Here is a 17,421-nt window from a genome sequence, read left to right as displayed (position 1 = left end):
TTATGTGAAGTTATAAGATTTTCCTGCATGGTGTTATAAATTCATGTTCTAGCCCTGTCCAAAGAGAGGTTGGCATACAGGTCTGTCCTAAACAAAGGAAGGTGTGTTCTGCTTAATTGGCATTTAAGCAGTAAACAGAGTCCTCAAGCAGGAAGTAAAGACAAAGGAAGTTCCAACAGGTGACAAGAACCCAGCAGGGAACATCCTTCCACATAGACTCTTTGGCGCCTGGTTCTCAGGAAATGTTTTTCAGGAGAAGGACTGAAACTATAAAAAGGAGGGACAAACACCCCAAGACACCCCTCTCTCTCTCCCTGCCCATCACTTTCACAGCACTTGAAGAGACAAAGGAAGCAGCCATTGGACTCAGGGAGGGGTCTGGCCTAAAGAATTTAATGTAATTTGTCAAGTTAGGCATCAGTAAACGTTTTATCTTTATTTTTGGCTTTTACGCCTCATTACTTGTGCTCATTTCATATCTCTCTCTTTGTAGCTAATAAATTTGTTTCCTTGTTTTATCTAATCCAGTGTGTTCAAGATAAAGTGTCTGGGTAACTCTATTTGGGGTAGCAAGTTGTTACCATATTATTCCTTTAAAGGAAAAACAGATTTAGTCCATACTGTCCTGGAGAGGGCTGGGCAGAACAGGACATATGCTCCTGGGGGGAAATCTGGGACTGGGAGTGTTTGGGGTCATTTTTAAGGCTGGTAAGAGCCAAGGTGTGGCTGGCTGGCTGCAGCACACAGAGACCTAGCTGGGAGTGACTTACAGGTTGGAGGCTATTTGTGAGCAGCGAGGCATTGTAAAGGGTACCCCAGGTCACAGGGCAGGGTTGACACAGCTACTCATTAGTCTGGATCGTACCTCAGTATGGCACAGGCATGCATATTGCTTTACAGGACCAGGCTTCTGCCCGGCGAATATTAGTCGGTGTCAGACACAGATGGCAATCAGCCATGCGTAGGAAAGGGCATGGAGAAGTCCAGAGTCACCTCTTGTGCTCCCCTTGCTAGTTCCTTTCCCCCCATGTGCACAGAGCCTGGCTCTGGGGAGTGGGTCAGGGTGAGTTCCCTGCCCCTGGACCAGGGAATGGTCACAGTGATGCTGCCCTCCAGAGTTTGCAGTGGGCACGTATAATGAAGGAAAGGAAGGAGCAGAGTTTTCTTTTTCTCATTTGGCAGGAAGGCCCCTGTGATTACGAGAGAAGTTGTCTTTCCTCATTTCCTGAGCCTCTGCACCTGCTTTGGAATGCTGGCAGAGGGAGACATGGCTGCTCGGTGTCATGAGACTTGGGTGTCACTTTCCAGAGCAGATGGGACACTTATAAAATAGCAGCATTTGTTATGGAAGGTTACAATACTGAGTCCCTTGGGGCGTTCCTGCAGGGGCAGAGTTAAGGTTGTTTGAGGGGTGTTGTGTGAGAAGCATTACCCTTAACTCTTTTTCCTGACTTTTTTAAGTGTCTGGGGTTTGTTGTTGTAACGTTAATGTTCTGTTTAGGGTTTGCACATGGCTCGAGGAACTGGGACTCTCGTCCACGTGTCTTGAGTACCTGTGGCTTAATCTGACCCTGGTGGCAGCAATCTTCACTTCACTTTAGCTATGTGCCATGTGTAAACCCAATGGATTTATCCCCTTTGCCCTTCTCTGTGCTCCTGCGGGGAGGAGCTGCTGCAAACTGTTGGATCAAGCACTATGCTGTATGCTGAGCCGTTGCTGGGTGGGGCCCTGCTGCAGTGGAGACAGTCACTCTAAGAAGATCCCTTTGTAAAATGTTGCTCTGTCATCCTTTGTGCAGTGATAAGGAAAGCATCTGACCCTCCCTGGGACTGCGGTTCAGGGATTCTGAGGGGGTGTTGCTCAGGGCTCCGGGCTTGCTCTGTCGGAAGAGGTGGGATGGCTGCGCAGCGAGAGCCGGGGGCAGGAGCCTACATGTCTGTGCATGCCGTGTGCTGCGTTCCCTGCCTGCTAGTTCTACCGCAGAGCTGCTGTTCTGTCGCAGACTGCAGCCGTGTGAAGCTGGGAGCCATGTGCGCTCCTCCTCGACCTCACTCTGCAGGACGCCTGCTCCCATATTTACAAGCTCCTGGAGTTCACTGTGGCATTTCCACGTCCATTCTTTGGCTCAGTTTAACAATCTCATTACATAGGCCTCTGATCAGTTTTACTCTGCAGTGCAGGGATCTGCTGAATATTGAACAGTTGTATGAGGTGCCGACTGTCTGTCATAGCCATGCTGTGGTCTGATTGCATCATGATCGGATCACAGCAGGCACCGAGCGGTGGTGCATTGCCTGCTCCCTGCTCACTGCAGGGGGAGGCAGAGGTGGGAATGTCCTGACACAGGAGGGCCCTTCCACGCTTTGCCCATTTGTTCCCAGATAGTTGTCCGGTAGCTATTCGCAATGCCGTTCCCTGGCATACCTGTGTTGCTTTCATTAGTGGAGACTGCTGCAGCCTTGGCTCCATGTAATTCCGGTCTCATCTCCTTGCAGAGGCTTTTCGTGTGGCCGAATAAATCTGTGTCTTCGCCAAGCGTGTGCTGTATGTCCCTGGTGTCGAAGCGGGTGGGCGAGGGATGGAAGGAAGGGGATTCAGAATGAGCCACGCTGACTCGCTCCGTTTACCGCTGTCTGCCATGGTCTGCGGGGGAGTTGGCAGGTACCTTCTCTACCAGGAAAATGGCTCAGGGCAGCCCCGTGGCAGACGCTCTCTGATAAAACAAAGGCACCTGCTAACTTTCTGGGGCCTTCTTCCCTTCTGCTCTAAAATGTGTTTGGCTCCTCTCCTGCTCTGATCTCCAGGGTGGGGTCTTTCTCCCCAACCTCAGAGGAGAGCATGACAGTCTCCCTGGCTGGACATCATCTTCCTGGCCATGGAGAGAGAAGATGCTGCGGTCCCCAACTAAGTTCCCTCTAAGCTGTGCGGCCGTGAGCAGGCTATTAAGGGCCGTGCAGATGGGGAGAGGTGCCCCTCCCCCAGCCTCGGAGCCGCCGCGGCCAGGATGAGGCGCTTCTCCCCGGGCTGCTGCAGCAAGAGAGAGCTGGGGGGAGTCCTTTCTCCCTGCCGCAGCCCCGGGGCAGCCTGCACCCCAAACCCCTGAGCCCCAGCCCCACCCCAGAGCCTGCACCCCCAGCCAGAGGCCTCATCCCCCCACACCCCAACCCTCTGCCCCATCCCTGAACCCCAAACCCCTCATACCTTGCCCCGCCCCAGAGCCCACACCCCCAGCCGGAGCCCGCACCCGCCCCACCCCAATCCTCTGCCCTACTGCTGAACCTCCTCCTGGACCACAAACCCCTCATCCCTGGCCCCACCCCAGAACCTGCACGCCCAGCCAGAGCCCTCACCCCCCCCCCACCCTCTGGCCCTGAGCCCCCTCCCCCACCCCAAACCCCTCATCCCTGGCCCCACCCCAGAGCCTGCACCCCCAGCCAGAGCCCTCACCCCCACCCCAATCCTCTGCCCCAGCCCTGAACCTCCTCATGCACCCCAAACCCCTTGGCCCCACCCCCACCACACATCACCTCCATATTGATGCACATAACAAAATTCATTCCACATATGGATCTAAAAAATTAGAGGGAACATTGGTCCCCACCAGGGTTGTATTCGTGCTGCTCTGGAACTCTGATAGTCTGAGGGGCAGCGTAGTTGCCCACGTCCCAAGCTGTGCCTGCTGTAGCCCTTGCTCCCACCAAGCACACAGCGCGCTGTCTAGCCAAGCACTGGCGCCATGCCTTTCCTAGGGGCTTCTCCTTTACAGAAAACAGTCTGTCTATCTGATGCCTGCTGGAGTTGAAAAGTGAGAAGACAATAAGACAGAAAATATCATATTGCCTCTATATAAATCCATGGTACGCCCACACCTTGAACATTGCGTGCAAATGTGGTTGCCCCATCTCAAAAAAGATCTATTGGAATTGGAAAAGGTTCAGGAAAGGGCAACAAAAATTATTAGGGGTATGGAACGGCTGCCGTAGGAGGAGAGATTAATAAGACTGGGACTTTTCAGCTTGGAAAAGAGACAGCTAAGGGGGGGTAGGATAGAGGTCTATAAAATCATGACTGGTGTGGAGAAAGTAAATGAGGAAGTGTTATTTACTCCTTCTCATAACACAAAAACTAGGGGTCACCAAATGACATTAATAGGCAGCAGGTTTAAAACAAACAAAAGGAAGTATTTCTTCACACAACGCACAGTCAGTCTGTGGAACTCTTTGCCAGAGGATGCTGTGAAGGCCAAGACTATAACAGGGTTCAAAAAAGAACTAGATAAATTCATGGAGGATAGGTCCATCAATGGCTATTAGCCAGGATGGGAAGGGATGGTGTCCCTAGCCTCTGTTTGCCAGACGCTGGGATTGGACAACAGGGGATGGATCACTCGATGATTCCCTGTTCTGTTCATTCCCTCTGGGGCACCTGCCATTGGCCTCTGTTGGAATACAGGATACTGGGCTAGATGGACCTTTGTTCTGACCCAGTATGGCCAGTCTTATGTTCTTATAAGAACCCATGGGAAAAAAAACTAAGGGTATGTCTACACTGTAGTTAAAAACCCGCAGCTGCCCTATACCAGCTGTCTCGGGCTTGAGGGGCTCTGGCTAAGGGGCTGTTTAGCTGCAGTGTAGACCTTCGGGCTTGGCCTGAGCTCTGGGACCCTCCCTTCTCACAGGAAATTATAGACCAATCAGCCTAACTTCAGTACCTGGAATGATATTGGAACACATTATTAATCAGTTTGTAAGCACCTGGAGGATAATAGGGCTATAAGGAATAGCCAGCATGGATTTATAAAAAAACAAATCATGCCAAACCAACCGGATTTCCTTCTTTGACAGGGTTAGTGGATGGGGGGAAGCACTATCTTGATTTTAATAAGGCTTTTGACACAGCCCCACTTGACATTCTCATAAGCAAACTAGGGAAATCTGGTCTAGACGAAATTACTATTAGGTGGATGCACAACTGGTTGAACTTGAAAGACCGTACTCAACAGGTGGTTATCAATGGTTCGCTGTCAAACTAGAAGGGTGTACGTGGTGGGTCCCGCAGGAGTCAGGAGTCAGCTGGGAGGGTGTGATGGGGTAGTCTTCCCTTAAGGGTAGTAGAGCCTAATGGTCAGCCCACCCCATCAGGTGGCCTGGCCCTTTAAAAGTTTGAAAAGTCCGACTATATATACAAAGATCTGGGAATGGCTGGGAAAGAGGAAGCCATCCAGGGAGTAAGAGGTATTTGGGAAGAAATGCTGTTACTGTTTCTTTAAGGGTCTGGGGCCAGGAGCCTTGCAGATAGGGCAGGGCAGGACTCCTCTCTTGCCCGGCCAGCTGGGAGAAGGAGCCCAGCATAAAGGCTGCCTCCTCCCTCATGGCAGAGCAGACACCAGGAGGCGTCACCAGGGCAAGGGTGACTTGTTAAGCACCCTGAAAGCCAGCCAGCTAGTTAAAGAGAAGGGTCCAGCTGAGGAAGAAGTTGGCGAAGGTTACAAGCTGGCTAACCCACAACTCAGCTCCTAAGAGGAGCTGGGGCTTCTGCTTCAGAAGGACCAGAGGAGAGCTGGGAGAGCTGGAGAGACTCCTGTCTAGAGCGTGAGGGACTAACAAATAGAGCTCAGCTTCAAAGAGGAGTTTTGGGCATGCCTGCTTGAAGGAGCCTGAAAGGAGTAACTCAGGGAAGGAACTGGGAAGGATTCCAGAAACAGACTGTTTACGGGTGAGAAAAGTCTCTTGATGGGAGGAGCCAGAGATTGCTAGTTGGACTGAGCTCAAGATGACAGATGTCCCTGGGTGTATCTGAGTAAGTGCATTCTTATGGTTACGGGACACAGGGCCGTGGGGTTGAGTGGGTGGCTAGCAGCTTTGGCCTTGAAGATTTAATTTGGAGTATTTACTATTCTAATTCTAGCTATCGTCGTTCTTAGACCAATGTCTGTTCCTATATGACTCCTGCTGAGCTCTTGACTTCAGTGGTATCCAGTGGCTGTGAGTTCCAGAGGCTAAGTACATGGGGTGGGAAATTTGAGACTCTTCAGTTTCATTGACTGACTGGCCCAATCAACCTTCCCTAATATCATTCCTTCTTCTTACTATGTAAACCTCTATTGGGTTTACATTTATTCCTCTTGTAAGATAAACGGTCCAGTCTTTTCAGGCTGACTAGATGTTGGCTGTGAAGCTCTTTCTCTGCAGAAGCTGGGTCTGGTTTCTTATATTATATTCTGTGTGTTTGTATTTCCCTGCAGGGAAAGACCATGTTTGCAGATTTATCGGCTGTGGAAGGAATGAGAAATTTAATTATGTGGTCATGCAGCTTCAGGTGAGTTCTTCTGTTCCTTGTCTCAGAGACACCTGGGCTTTGCTGTTGTTCCCAGTCAGCAGGAGAGTGAGGATGAGAGTTGGGGTGGAGGCTGGCTGGATGAGGGAGGGGGATCTTCTGTTGCCTTTCAGATCCCTGTGTGGCTCAGCTTGAGACTCTCCCCTTCTGTATAGTCAGCACCTCCAAGAGCCTACAGAGCTACTGGGGCTCTGTGTAGGGCCCATAACAAAAGCAGCTGTCCCCCACAACAGGCCTTTGCAGGTGAAGAGATGAAATCACTGGCTGGGATTGCTGCAAGGGGAGAGACAGCTGATGGAAGGCCTCCTGGGGGAGGGGAATAACCTCTAGTGAATGGAGATTTAAAGCAACACCTTCATCTTGGTAGTGAGCCAGTTTCAAACAGTGAGTTAAAAGCAAATTTATATTTGATGCCTGCCCCAGAGTGTCTCTTGGCCAGTGTTGGGGGTTTTACTATCACATTTGCCTGTCGATTATTATTTATTGTATTGTTTGTGTGACAGTAGCACCCAGAAGCGCCGACTGTCCTCAGGGCTCCATTGCGCCTGGCGCTGTATAGCCATAAAATAAAAGACCCTCTCTGCTCAAGAGTTTACAACCGAACCAGGCATGATGTGACAGATGGGTGCAGAACACTGTGAACGGAAGGTGAGGGTGACGGTAACAAGTAATAGGAAGTCAAAGTCTCATCTACTAGCCAGGGTACAGTTTCTCTCATTCACTCATATTATTTAATTTAAATTAAATGATCTTTATATTATCTTTAAATTAAATAATAAAAGTGAATGAGAGAAACGGGTAGATCACTAACCGAGCACTGCCTAGCCAGTAACGTTTGACAGCTTTTCAGTGGGCATTGCAGCAGAGGTGGGTGAAGAAGGGAACTGAAGGGTTAGAGGAAGAGGCTGTGTGAATTAATTAGGGGAGGGTGTTCCATGCGTAGGGGGCAGCATGGAAGAGGTGCCAAGGTACTTGGGGGTGGGGAAGCAGAGAAGCAAGTGATGGTGGCTGCCCTGGTTTATGGAGCAAAGAGGCTGCTGAGATGTGCCATATACCAAGTACTGTCAAATACCCAGAGCAAGCAAGTTTTGGCAGATAGAAAAGTAGCGTTTCCACCAGGGATCTTATGTGGCATAGGTAAAGATAATAGGTAAATGCTATTCAGAGAGAATTTGTGATTTTTTTTGTTATCTTGACCATGCCCCTTCAAAATAAACTTCTCATTCTTTCTTTTAAAGTGTACTTCTTACCTGAGGGCTTGTCCCCTGTGTCTTCCTCTTGGTGCCAGATGCAGTCGGCACCTCTTCTGTCTAGGGGAATCTTGCATCACTCAGAATGCAGTGGGTGCAAGGCCTTTTCAAAAGGACAGTGAAATCCATGGAGGCCAGGCTGAAAATGTACCTCCTTGGCTGCTCCATGGGCCCCATTGGACCCTCCTGGAACAGCCGTCAACAGGTTCTGAAGAGTGGGCCTAAAAAACCAGCACCTTCTAACTTCCCTTGTCTGTTCCTGCGGACCTCCAAAGTCGTTCCTGCTGCTTTTAGTGGTAGCAATTTTAACCTTCCAACCCGTGCTAGCCCTGCAGAGCCAACACAGCTGTACAAGAGTAACTGCGGCCTGAGCGCCTCTACAGAATTCTCTTAAGATGTAATTGCAAGACCCAGTTCTGCCCCACTTCCACCTGTACAAGCCCCCAAAGACAATGGGACATGGGGTAACTTTTAGTCCCAGAAGTTTCTCCATTGCTTGTCAAAATCAACTCTCATGGGGCTGCTCCAGAGCTGCCGTCTCACTGCCTTTCCTGGGATGCTCTGCAGGACCCCCAATTCCCTGGCACTGCAGGGGACTTTCTCGTTAGACCAGCAATACTCAGGCTCTCCTTCTGACTGTTGCTACTTTGGAGCAATGCTCCTTGCAGCTGCTTCTCGACCAGTTCGGTTTTGCTGATATAATCAGGGCACTTCAGTTTCACTGCTGCCTCCCAGACTTTTGCAGAGCTGCTCCTGTTTTCTAGCTTCCTTTGAGGCCATCCTGGACAACCATGGCTTTCCATGCCCCTGGGTAGCTTTATTGACCTGAGACCATGCCTTTGTCTCCCTCACCTGCCATGGGAGGATTGTGGATCAACAAGGCAGCCTTCGATGTGTGCAGTTTTTTTTGGCTTTTTCTTAAAAAGATCCCCCATGATTCCAGTAGCATAAAATGGGGACACGAAAGGCCCCAGAAACAACATCCTGGCAACAGGACAGCTCTGGCTGCACTCCACAAAGCCAGAACATTCGGAGTGGATAAAAAGCTGTGCTCCCTGTTCTTAACTCACACAGACAGAGAAAAAGAAAAGGCTAGAAAGCCAGGTGCAGCCAAACCCTTAATGCTTCCTTAGTGACTTGGTTCTGGGAGGGGCATGGATGGAGACCCAGGGTGTTTCATTGGGTTTGGGTGTGATCTGTAGGGAGCCTGTAGGCACAAGTCCCCAGGAAGCACCTGCAATCCTTTCTAGCCCCATTCCTTTGTGAACTTGGCTTGACTCATCCTTTCTATGTCCGTGACATTTCATATGTTTCTGAGGGGTAGAGATAATAGGGTTCTATAATACAGTGTTATCAGCACACTGCAAATAATTCCTGTGTTTATTGTAGGTCCTCCGAACGTTTTCAATAACACAGTTTGGCCTTCTGCCAAAGGAATTCTTTTCCTAGGTGCTTTTGATTAGTTGATAGCCTTCCCCGATGCTGAAGATTACCAGGAGAGTGCTTCATCAAAAGGATTACACATCACAAAATCCACTTTCTGTTTGACAGTCAAAAAAGGCATAGGCAGAGTTCAGAAGACAAGGATAAACAGAACCCTGTGATTTGGATACATAGTCCATCCTTAGCTTTCATTAAATTGTCTTTAAAGCTATTCATGAGGATTAGAACAGGGCCCCTGAATGACCTGTGGTTTTATATCTGTAAAAAAGCTCACATAATGACAGTATGTAACAGGAGAGGAAGCAGCTACAAAAGGTTCTGAGAGGGAAATTTCATACTTAAGGTAACATTCCAGGAGGAAAAAATACATGTTGAAGGTGATATGTATGCCCCTAAACTCTACCTTAGCCAGCAAGTGAGAGGATGTAACTTTCCAGAGAGCAATTGTATCTGCCCCAAATCAAAACAGCAACAAGTAGTCAGTTGCACCTAGTATATTTCGACTCCTAAAAACAGGGTTTACTTTATTAGGCAGTTTACCTTGCAATCTTTAGTCTCCTTCGGTCTTTTTCAAGTACAGCGTCTACTCCCAATCCACTCCTGGTCTAGCACTTGCAGAGAACTCTATCTATGTCGGCGCTGACTCAGGTAGCGTAAAGAGAAAAAGGGATGAGACAACATCAGCCATTAGGGCTCAAATGGAAAAGTAAAAGAGAGCAGGTGTCCCAAAGGAGCGTGGCTGTAGTTCAGATCCGCACCCCTTCCTGGCTCCTAGAGCCTGGAGGAGGTTTTGGCTGCGGAGCTGTGCTCCTGTAGAGCCCCTGCCTTGCGGTGCGCTCATTGCTATTTGAATTTTTGCTGTGGGAGCCCTGAGAAGGAAAGAGGCTGTGTGTTTGCTATGGGGCACTCATGGACTGCCAGGACTACCACAGTGAGGAGACGCAATCAGCCGACAGAGTTGCCAGCTCTTAGGATTTGATCAAGTCACACAGTAGCTGCTCTTCTTTTAAAGCTGCCCCTGATTTTTCCCGCTGACTTCTTGTGAATCGCTGCCCCTGTTAAAAACGGACACTGGTCTCATTACGGCCCGTGGGACTGAAGTTAGGGCATGCTCTGAGTCAAAATAGCTGCCACAGCCCTGTGCAGTTTGCAGGTGGAAGTGATGCAGCCCCTAGTAAAGATGGCCACTATTTTCCATAGATTCAGTGGGATTGAAGCCAGCCTTCCCTTTGGGAAGATGGCCAGCTCCTGAATTCTGTGGTTAGGAAATGGTGAAGAGGCAGGAGAATATGGCATGCAGGAGGGAGACTTCGGGGGTGGAAGGGATCTTGGGAAGAGACAGAAGGCTGTGTGGAGGTTAGAGGGAGAGTGGGGCCATAAAGAGGAAGATTGGGTGTAAGTGGGGGAATGATAAAGGTGCAGAGGAGTGTGGGGCAGAGCAGGAGAATGTAAGGGGTAGAAGCTATAGGGGCAGGTAAATGAAGAGGGTTGGGGGGGGGGAATAGGATGTTGTCGGGGAGGATGTGAGTGAGGCAGGACACTGGATGGAGCAGGAAAGGTGGCTGGGTGGGGGATAGGATGGCAGCTCCCTTAATCCAGGGGATATGAGAGGAGAAGGGCAGTCATTTGAGTGTGCGGTGAGGGTGAATTGTGAACCTGAAATGATCACACACAAACTGGGAATGGTGGCCTGTCCCGACAGCACTGAGAGCATGGCATGCTTCCTTCTTGTTTGAAAACCTCATGACTTTTAAGCCCATCTTATGGTTTTTATATTTTATTTTTTTTTATCCCCTGGGGTCTGACTCATGATTTTTAACCACTCGGGGCTGGATTTGCTGTTGATTTAAAAAAAAAAAAAAAGGCAAAGGTTAGAAATGTGGGTGATAAATGCTGAGATATAGCCAGGAATCGTACACCTAATCTCTAAGGGAAAACAATCCAGAACGCAGGTAACAGGCAAAGCTGGGAAGCTGGTGGGTGGGCGCTTGCATTGCATTATGGCAGAGAAAGGGTACTGCTGAGTTTAGGTTCCATGTGCAAAGGACCAGGTCACAGAACAGAAAGAGGCAAAACCAAACACCAATCATGCAGCCTGGCAGCACATTCCTGAAACTGGGGCCTGGGGCAATGCCAACAAGCCGGGCTGCAGTGCCTGCTCCACACGGCAGCACCAGCAGGGTTAACACCAGTTAGTCCTCCATGTGGGGGAATGTCCCCTGTGTCGACAGGCATGCTGAGGGGTGACTAGACTGCGGGGTGGAATTTCTGGCCAGAAGGGAAGGTCAGCTAGTCTGGACATGGGCAGGGGCCATAGGTTTGCTGCAAAGAGTGGTATGGAGGCAGATCTGCAGCTTGCCATGTCTGTGCTGGGATTTTACAGTGCATTAGTGATTCCATCTGAAAACAGCTGTTTCTCCTAGTTTGGACGTGGTCATGGAGTGAAGGTGGGGGAAGCAGTTCAGGGGACGTGACTGTGGTGGAGTGGGGAAATGAGGGATGTGGATGGGGAGATGGGACGGCAGTGGAGTGGACACAGATCGGGGGGACATGACTTTGGTGGAGTGAAGGCAACTGTTGCTGGGTGCGGAGTGAAGCGGGAGGTGAGCCTATAAGAGGAAAGGCGAGGGAATGCATGAATGAAGGCAGGGCAGAGGGAGAAGGGGCGGAGTGGGAAAGCCTGTGCGTGTGGTTTCTGGCACACAAGAAGAAAGCTCATCATTTCTGGGGGCTCATTGAGGCCTGTGACCTGGTTCTCACATGTGTAGTTACATGAATTTAATGTAGTGGTCGTAGTTCAGTATTCTGCTGAACTGATAGCCTTTACTTAGACTCTGAAATGAACTGAGGAAGAGGTTAAATTATCACTTACGCATGAGGAAAAAAATAATCTCGCCAGGAAAAATTGCACTCTAGCAACTCTGTATCTGGCCTGCTTCTTAATACAAGAGCATTGCTGTGCCTGGACTTGCATGAAAATACTTACATGAAGCTCACACCCAGAGGAGCGGGTGTCTTGCGGGGGGCTCCTAATGGAATTGGTTCCAAAAGGCGTTAACAGCCAATGGGCGCTTAGCTTATTGACCACCCTTGTGACTGGCTGACTCTCTGGCCTTTCTGTTGAGCTTCCAGCCCAGGGCTGAATAGGTTGGGACACTGAAATGGGAACCATCTGTATTCAGCACTGTATCTCGGTCTGTGTGAAGTCTGCCCTGCTACTATCCTTCCCAGGCCTGGTGTGAAGACAGGTAAATGGGGCTCTTCAGCTTCCAGAGGTGTCAGTCTGGCACCTTTTTATCAGCAAGTAATTCACTGGAAAATGAAATCCAAGAAACAACTCAGACCTAGGTGTGCGCACATCTCTGATTGGGTGGGGATGGGGAGGGGAGTGTGTGTGTTAGGCCTTGGTGCTGTAAAGCATTCTCTGTCTGGGTGTGGATTAAATGTAGCAAATGGTGCGTGGAGGTGTTGGGGTACACGCCGTATTAATTGTTTCAGGGCCGGAACCTTGCAGACCTCAGAAGAAGCCAGCCTCGGGGGACTTTTACGCTGAGCACAACCCTGCGATTGGGCAAGCAGATTCTAGAATCCATAGAAGCCATTCACTCTGTGGGATTCCTGCACCGGGATATCAAGCCGGTAGGTAGTTTTCAAAGAGTTTGTCAACTTTAAGATTGAGTCAACAGTCATCCCGATGGCTGGGACAGTGGGAAGTCTTGGCAGAGACTACTGTGTAGCCCCAGTCGACATGCAAGAGAGGAGTAGAGTGACGTACTCCCCAGCCACCCCTCTCTAGAAGAGGCCACTTCACAGTGGGTCTGTGGCTCTGGTGTCATGCTGCCCCCCAGTCAGGTCAGATTCTGGGGGAAGGCTGCCTCCAAGTATTATTCTGGAATCCAGCCCACCACTGCTAAGCAGCTGTTACATAGATTCAGAAAGGTCACGTCATGCATTTGAATTTGCTAAAGTAAACCCCCTTTCCGGAGCCATTATTTCACAAGCAGGGGTATCTGCATGTCCTGGCAAACAGACCAGAGGTGCAGGGGACCCTGTGTTGGCTTCTGGGGAGCTCTCTGTGCCGAGTGCAAGCAGAAGGCGAAAAGACAATAGCCTGTCTCCTCTGCCCAGAGAGGAGTGACGCCCCACCCAGAGTCAGGGTCAGCCCTCTTCTTAGGACTTCAGCGGGTAACACACATTCCATATCCACACTCCCTTCCCCTAACCTGAGGCCTTCTGCAGGGGCTGTCTGTTCCCTACAAGTTTCTACTCTATAGACCACTTGCCTGAGAGTCAGAGCCTGCTCCAGAACCTCCTATAGGAGCCAAGCTGTTTCCTGTAGCTCTCCCCACCTTGACCTTGGGACTTCCTGCCAGGGCCTCTCTGCTCCTGGCTGCTTTCTCCCTAGCCAATCCATCTCAGCTGGGAGGTGTGACAGGGCAGAATTCTCAGCTGGTGTAGGTCAGTGTCCCGCCATTGACTTGCTGTGCCTGTTTACTCCAGCTGAGAATCAGACCCAGCATGGCAGAGTTATGTGCAGCATAGTGTGCTCTAGTAACTATAACATGAAGAAGAACAGCAAGCACTTTCTGCCCATAGTAATCCCAGGCTGAATGGGGATGCTCCTTGTTCACTACAGAACTCAGGATGTGGAGTATATATATTTCCCATAGCTGCCAAAGTTTTGCTGAGATAACACGCACTCTGGTTTTATGGTTATTATCTGGATAATCCGTAGCCACTGTGACAGGGTCAGGCCAGATGGCTACAGGAGAGTGATAGAAGGCAGATATATTAGCCCCAGATTAAGTAGGTCCCTTTTCCCTGGGTAAGGTAACAGGGAAGGTTCCAGAGCAATCAGGAACCTTCTGGAGACAATTAAGACAGACAGGCTGATTAGAACACCTGCAGCCAATCAAGAAGCTGCTAGAATCAATTAAGGCAGGCTAATCAGGGCACCTGGGTTTTAAAAAGGAGCTCAATTCAGTTTGAGGTGTGCGTGTGAGGAGCTGGCAGCAAGAGGCACTAGGAGCTGAGAGAGAACGCAGACTGTTGGAGGACTGAGGAGTACAAGCATTATCAGACACCAGGAGGAAGGTCCTATGGTGAGGATAAAGAAGGTGTTGGGAGGAGGCTGTGGGGAAATAGCCCAGGGAGTTGTAGCTGTCGCACAGCTATTCCAGGAAGCACTCTAGACAGCTGCATTTCACAGGGCCCTGGGCTGGAACCCAGAGTAGAGGGTGGGCCCGGATTCCCCCCAAACCTCCCAACTCCTGGTCAGACACAGGAGGAGTTGACCTGGACTGTGGGTTCACAAAAACGGTCAAACTGAGGGCTACCGTGAAGCTCCAAGGCGAGCAAATCCACCAATAAGCGCAAGACCCACCAAGGTAGAGGTGTCACACCACCTGTCTTCAAACTGAATTTTAGGTGGGGGAGCCTTGAACCCCGTTCACTGCAGGGTTGCTTCTCTACTCCTTGGGACTCACTTTGAGTCTCTGATTTTCTCTGCCTGGGGGAACCAAACATGTTAGCAAATAAACTGGGAATTCATGGTGCTGCCTTGACATGCACTGTGTTCCTGCCTGAGGCATCTCTCGGTGGGGTGGTCGGGAGAGTACTGAGTTTTGTGTGATAATGGCTGCTGCTGTCCAAACTGATTATTTTATTCTTTTCCTTTTGGCCAGTCCAACTTTGCCATGGGTCGCCTGCCTTCAACCTACAGGAAATGCTACATGTTAGACTTTGGTCTGGCCCGGCAGTACACCAACACCAACGGCGAAGTCCGGCCAGTAAGTGACACCTTTTCCAACTCTGCTTCCACTCAGGCAAGGAAAGGGGTTTTGTTGTTTTGTTTTGCTATGACATATATTGGGACTGCTTCTCAGGCTGGGTGGGGGTGGGGACGGATTGTGTTTGAGCAGGGAATGGAGGAATCTTGCTATTGTCTGAGAAATGTGGGTTTTTTCCATGCTAACGGTTTTCCACGATGCGCTTGGGCCAAGCAGGCGGGAGGCCAGAGCTGTCTGAGCTGGTGGCCTCCCTCCCCGCCCAGTAGAACAATCCCATTCATGTCTTTGTCTGGCCTAGTCTGGGGAATAGAGCTGGGCGTATTCTTTAGAGTTGTTTGTTCGCACGGCAGCGGGTGTCTGAAGAGGACATTGTTCTCCCAATACACTGAGTGTGATGTGGTTCACCAAGACGCTGGGCTGTCACCCCTGCCAGGAGCGTTGTTCCTTCCCCTGCCTGGCTTTGTCTCTGTGCATATTGTCCCTTTCATATTTCTGAGTAGGGGGCTGAGGGTGGTTGCTCAGAGTCGGGGAGAGGGGAAGTAACTTCCTCTCCTCGATGTGTGTGGCATATCCAGCCCTCTTGCTTAGTAATGCATTGTTTGGGCTCAGCCATGAGTGCAGAGCAAGCTCCAGAGATGTACGTCCCACCTAGATCCCATTAAGCTTCTGGCTGAGCACTCCTGGCTTTGCCACTGAATAGGTTGCTCACTCTCCCAGGACCAGGCCTTGGCGAGCTCCAATAATCTGTTTGGCTGGCCGCCCAGTGTCGCACCTTTTTGGCTTCAGAGCCTCTTATATCCATGCACACTGGCAGCCATGCTGCCTCTCCACAGAACCCCAGCCTAACTCATCCTGAAAGTCCCAGGCTTTGGCCCAAAGTGCTTCTACCCTGGAGGTGGGGTGGAGCCTGCTGGGCTCAGGGCCTGAGAGCCCAAGCTGTGGTTCAGTGAGTGGCTTCCCCGCTGCTTTGGGCCAGTCTGGCTAAGCAGACTATGGGCAGCAGCTAGGTCCCACCGGTCACTACTGCAGAGAAGGCAGAACTGGGGCAGTTGTGGGGATGCTCCTCCCTTATCTGATACGCCCCTCCCCCTCCGGCTCCAACCATGTCCTGCCTGGAGGGGGGGCTCCAGCAGCCCCTATGGACTCTGCATTCAGAAATTTCTATTAGGTGTGTGTGTCAGGTGGTGGGGAATTACCAAGTGTAGAAATCTGCACAGAGACTTCCCTCATGGTATTCATTGTTATAGCCTGTACCAGTGCTGGTGTCGTCAGTGAAGTGTGTTAGAAAATCAAACCAAAGCAGCACAGAATAAAATCCTGTTTAACGTAAGGGCACAGATATGGCTGAGCCACATCAAATTGCCAGGGAGTCACCCTTGGTATGAACACTCTGCGCTTATGCCAGCTATTAGACTGGAGCATGTTTATCATGGGTCTCTGCACCATGGTGGCTGTACTGATATTTGAGCAGGGCTGGACATTCCCTTGGTAACAAGACTATCCAGAGTTAGCACAGCGAATGATACCAGTATTTCTGGGAAGGAGATTGATCGTCCTACTTCAGGGCTTAAACCAATTTCTAACCATTAGAGACGAAGATGAGACCTTCCTGGGGTGAGATTATCCAGCTGTTCCTGTGGGGCTTCTTGCACCTTCCAGTTGGGTTTAAGATATCACACTGCCGCCCATCTCCATAGTATCTGGTCATCTTCCATGTAAAACCAATAGCAACAGCGAAGTCCCTAGGGGCCTCCATGGAGACTCTGGCCCTCCTCCTTTTTTGGGGTCAAAGCTGTGCTTGGATAGAGGGTTTGAGCTGGTTGGCTGACTTGTTATTGTGGGGCACTTTGGGTTGATTGCTGAGGGTGGCCACTGCCTGAGAAAAAAGAGTGACTTCATGGAGCTCAGGTCTGATCCGATCTGACAACTCCTGTTCTGTTTCACTGACAGCCACCATTTTCAGATACAAGCTCTCAATTTTTCTGACCCCCCTCCCCCTCAGATCACAGCACTTCAAGGGCCCCATGTGGTGGAGAAGTGTCACCTCGCCCCACATGGTCTTTTCCGGCCAACCACTTGATGAGACTGACATCTGTCTGTGTGTTCCGTCCCCCTACAAAAGCTTTGGCTGTCTTCTCAAGCCAGTCATTCTGCTTTGGTCCTACTCTCACCACGCACACCTCCCGTCACACCAACTCACCCAAACAGCCCTTGTCCCCCACTCTCTAACTGCCCAAGTCGGCCACCGGGAAGGAAATTTGTCTTTTGAACCGAACAGCAGCAACACCACACTGGCTCTGTGGAGAGGCTGTGCCAGCAAGATGCTTTGAGCTGGAATATGACTTTAAGGCATGTCCATTCTGGGGCCTGCCTGCCTTCACTGAGACCCCATTAATAACCACAGGCAGCCCCTAACACATTCAGACAAACTGATAAGAGTTTGCATTATTCTATTATAATCCCTTCAACTGATTTTCCCCTAATCCCCCTCTGTCCAAGCTTTTTGACTGAGAGTGAGTTGGTGGTGTAGTTTCCAGGAAGGCTTCACCCTTCAGCCCCTCTCCTTTGAGGTTACGGGGTTCCTGTCTCCTTGGGGATGCCT

The 17,421-nt window shown here is 50.3% G+C and overlaps 1 protein-coding gene across 5 annotated transcripts in view; it reads left to right on the top strand.

The window, feature by feature from the left end:
• TTBK1 (tau tubulin kinase 1) overlaps positions 1 to 17,421 on the top strand; it is a 154,203-nt gene that overhangs the window by 60,460 nt on the left and 76,322 nt on the right. For 4 of the 5 annotated variants that reach the window (XM_043544148.1, XM_043544146.1, XM_043544147.1 and 1 more), the window contains 3 exons: positions 6,246 to 6,319; positions 12,529 to 12,669; positions 14,715 to 14,819. In XM_043544148.1, the coding sequence (XP_043400083.1) occupies positions 6,246 to 6,319; positions 12,529 to 12,669; positions 14,715 to 14,819 (320 nt within the window). Of the gene's footprint in view, positions 1 to 5,316; positions 5,717 to 6,245; positions 6,320 to 12,528; positions 12,670 to 14,714; positions 14,820 to 17,421 lie in introns of those variants that run through there. The other variant, XM_043544149.1, reaches the window with a different exon arrangement.

This window comes from Chelonia mydas, chromosome 3 (assembly GCF_015237465.2).
Source record: "Chelonia mydas isolate rCheMyd1 chromosome 3, rCheMyd1.pri.v2, whole genome shotgun sequence".
Classification (NCBI taxonomy): domain Eukaryota; kingdom Metazoa; phylum Chordata; order Testudines; family Cheloniidae; genus Chelonia; species Chelonia mydas.
This window is presented reverse-complemented; position numbering and strand designations above follow the sequence as displayed.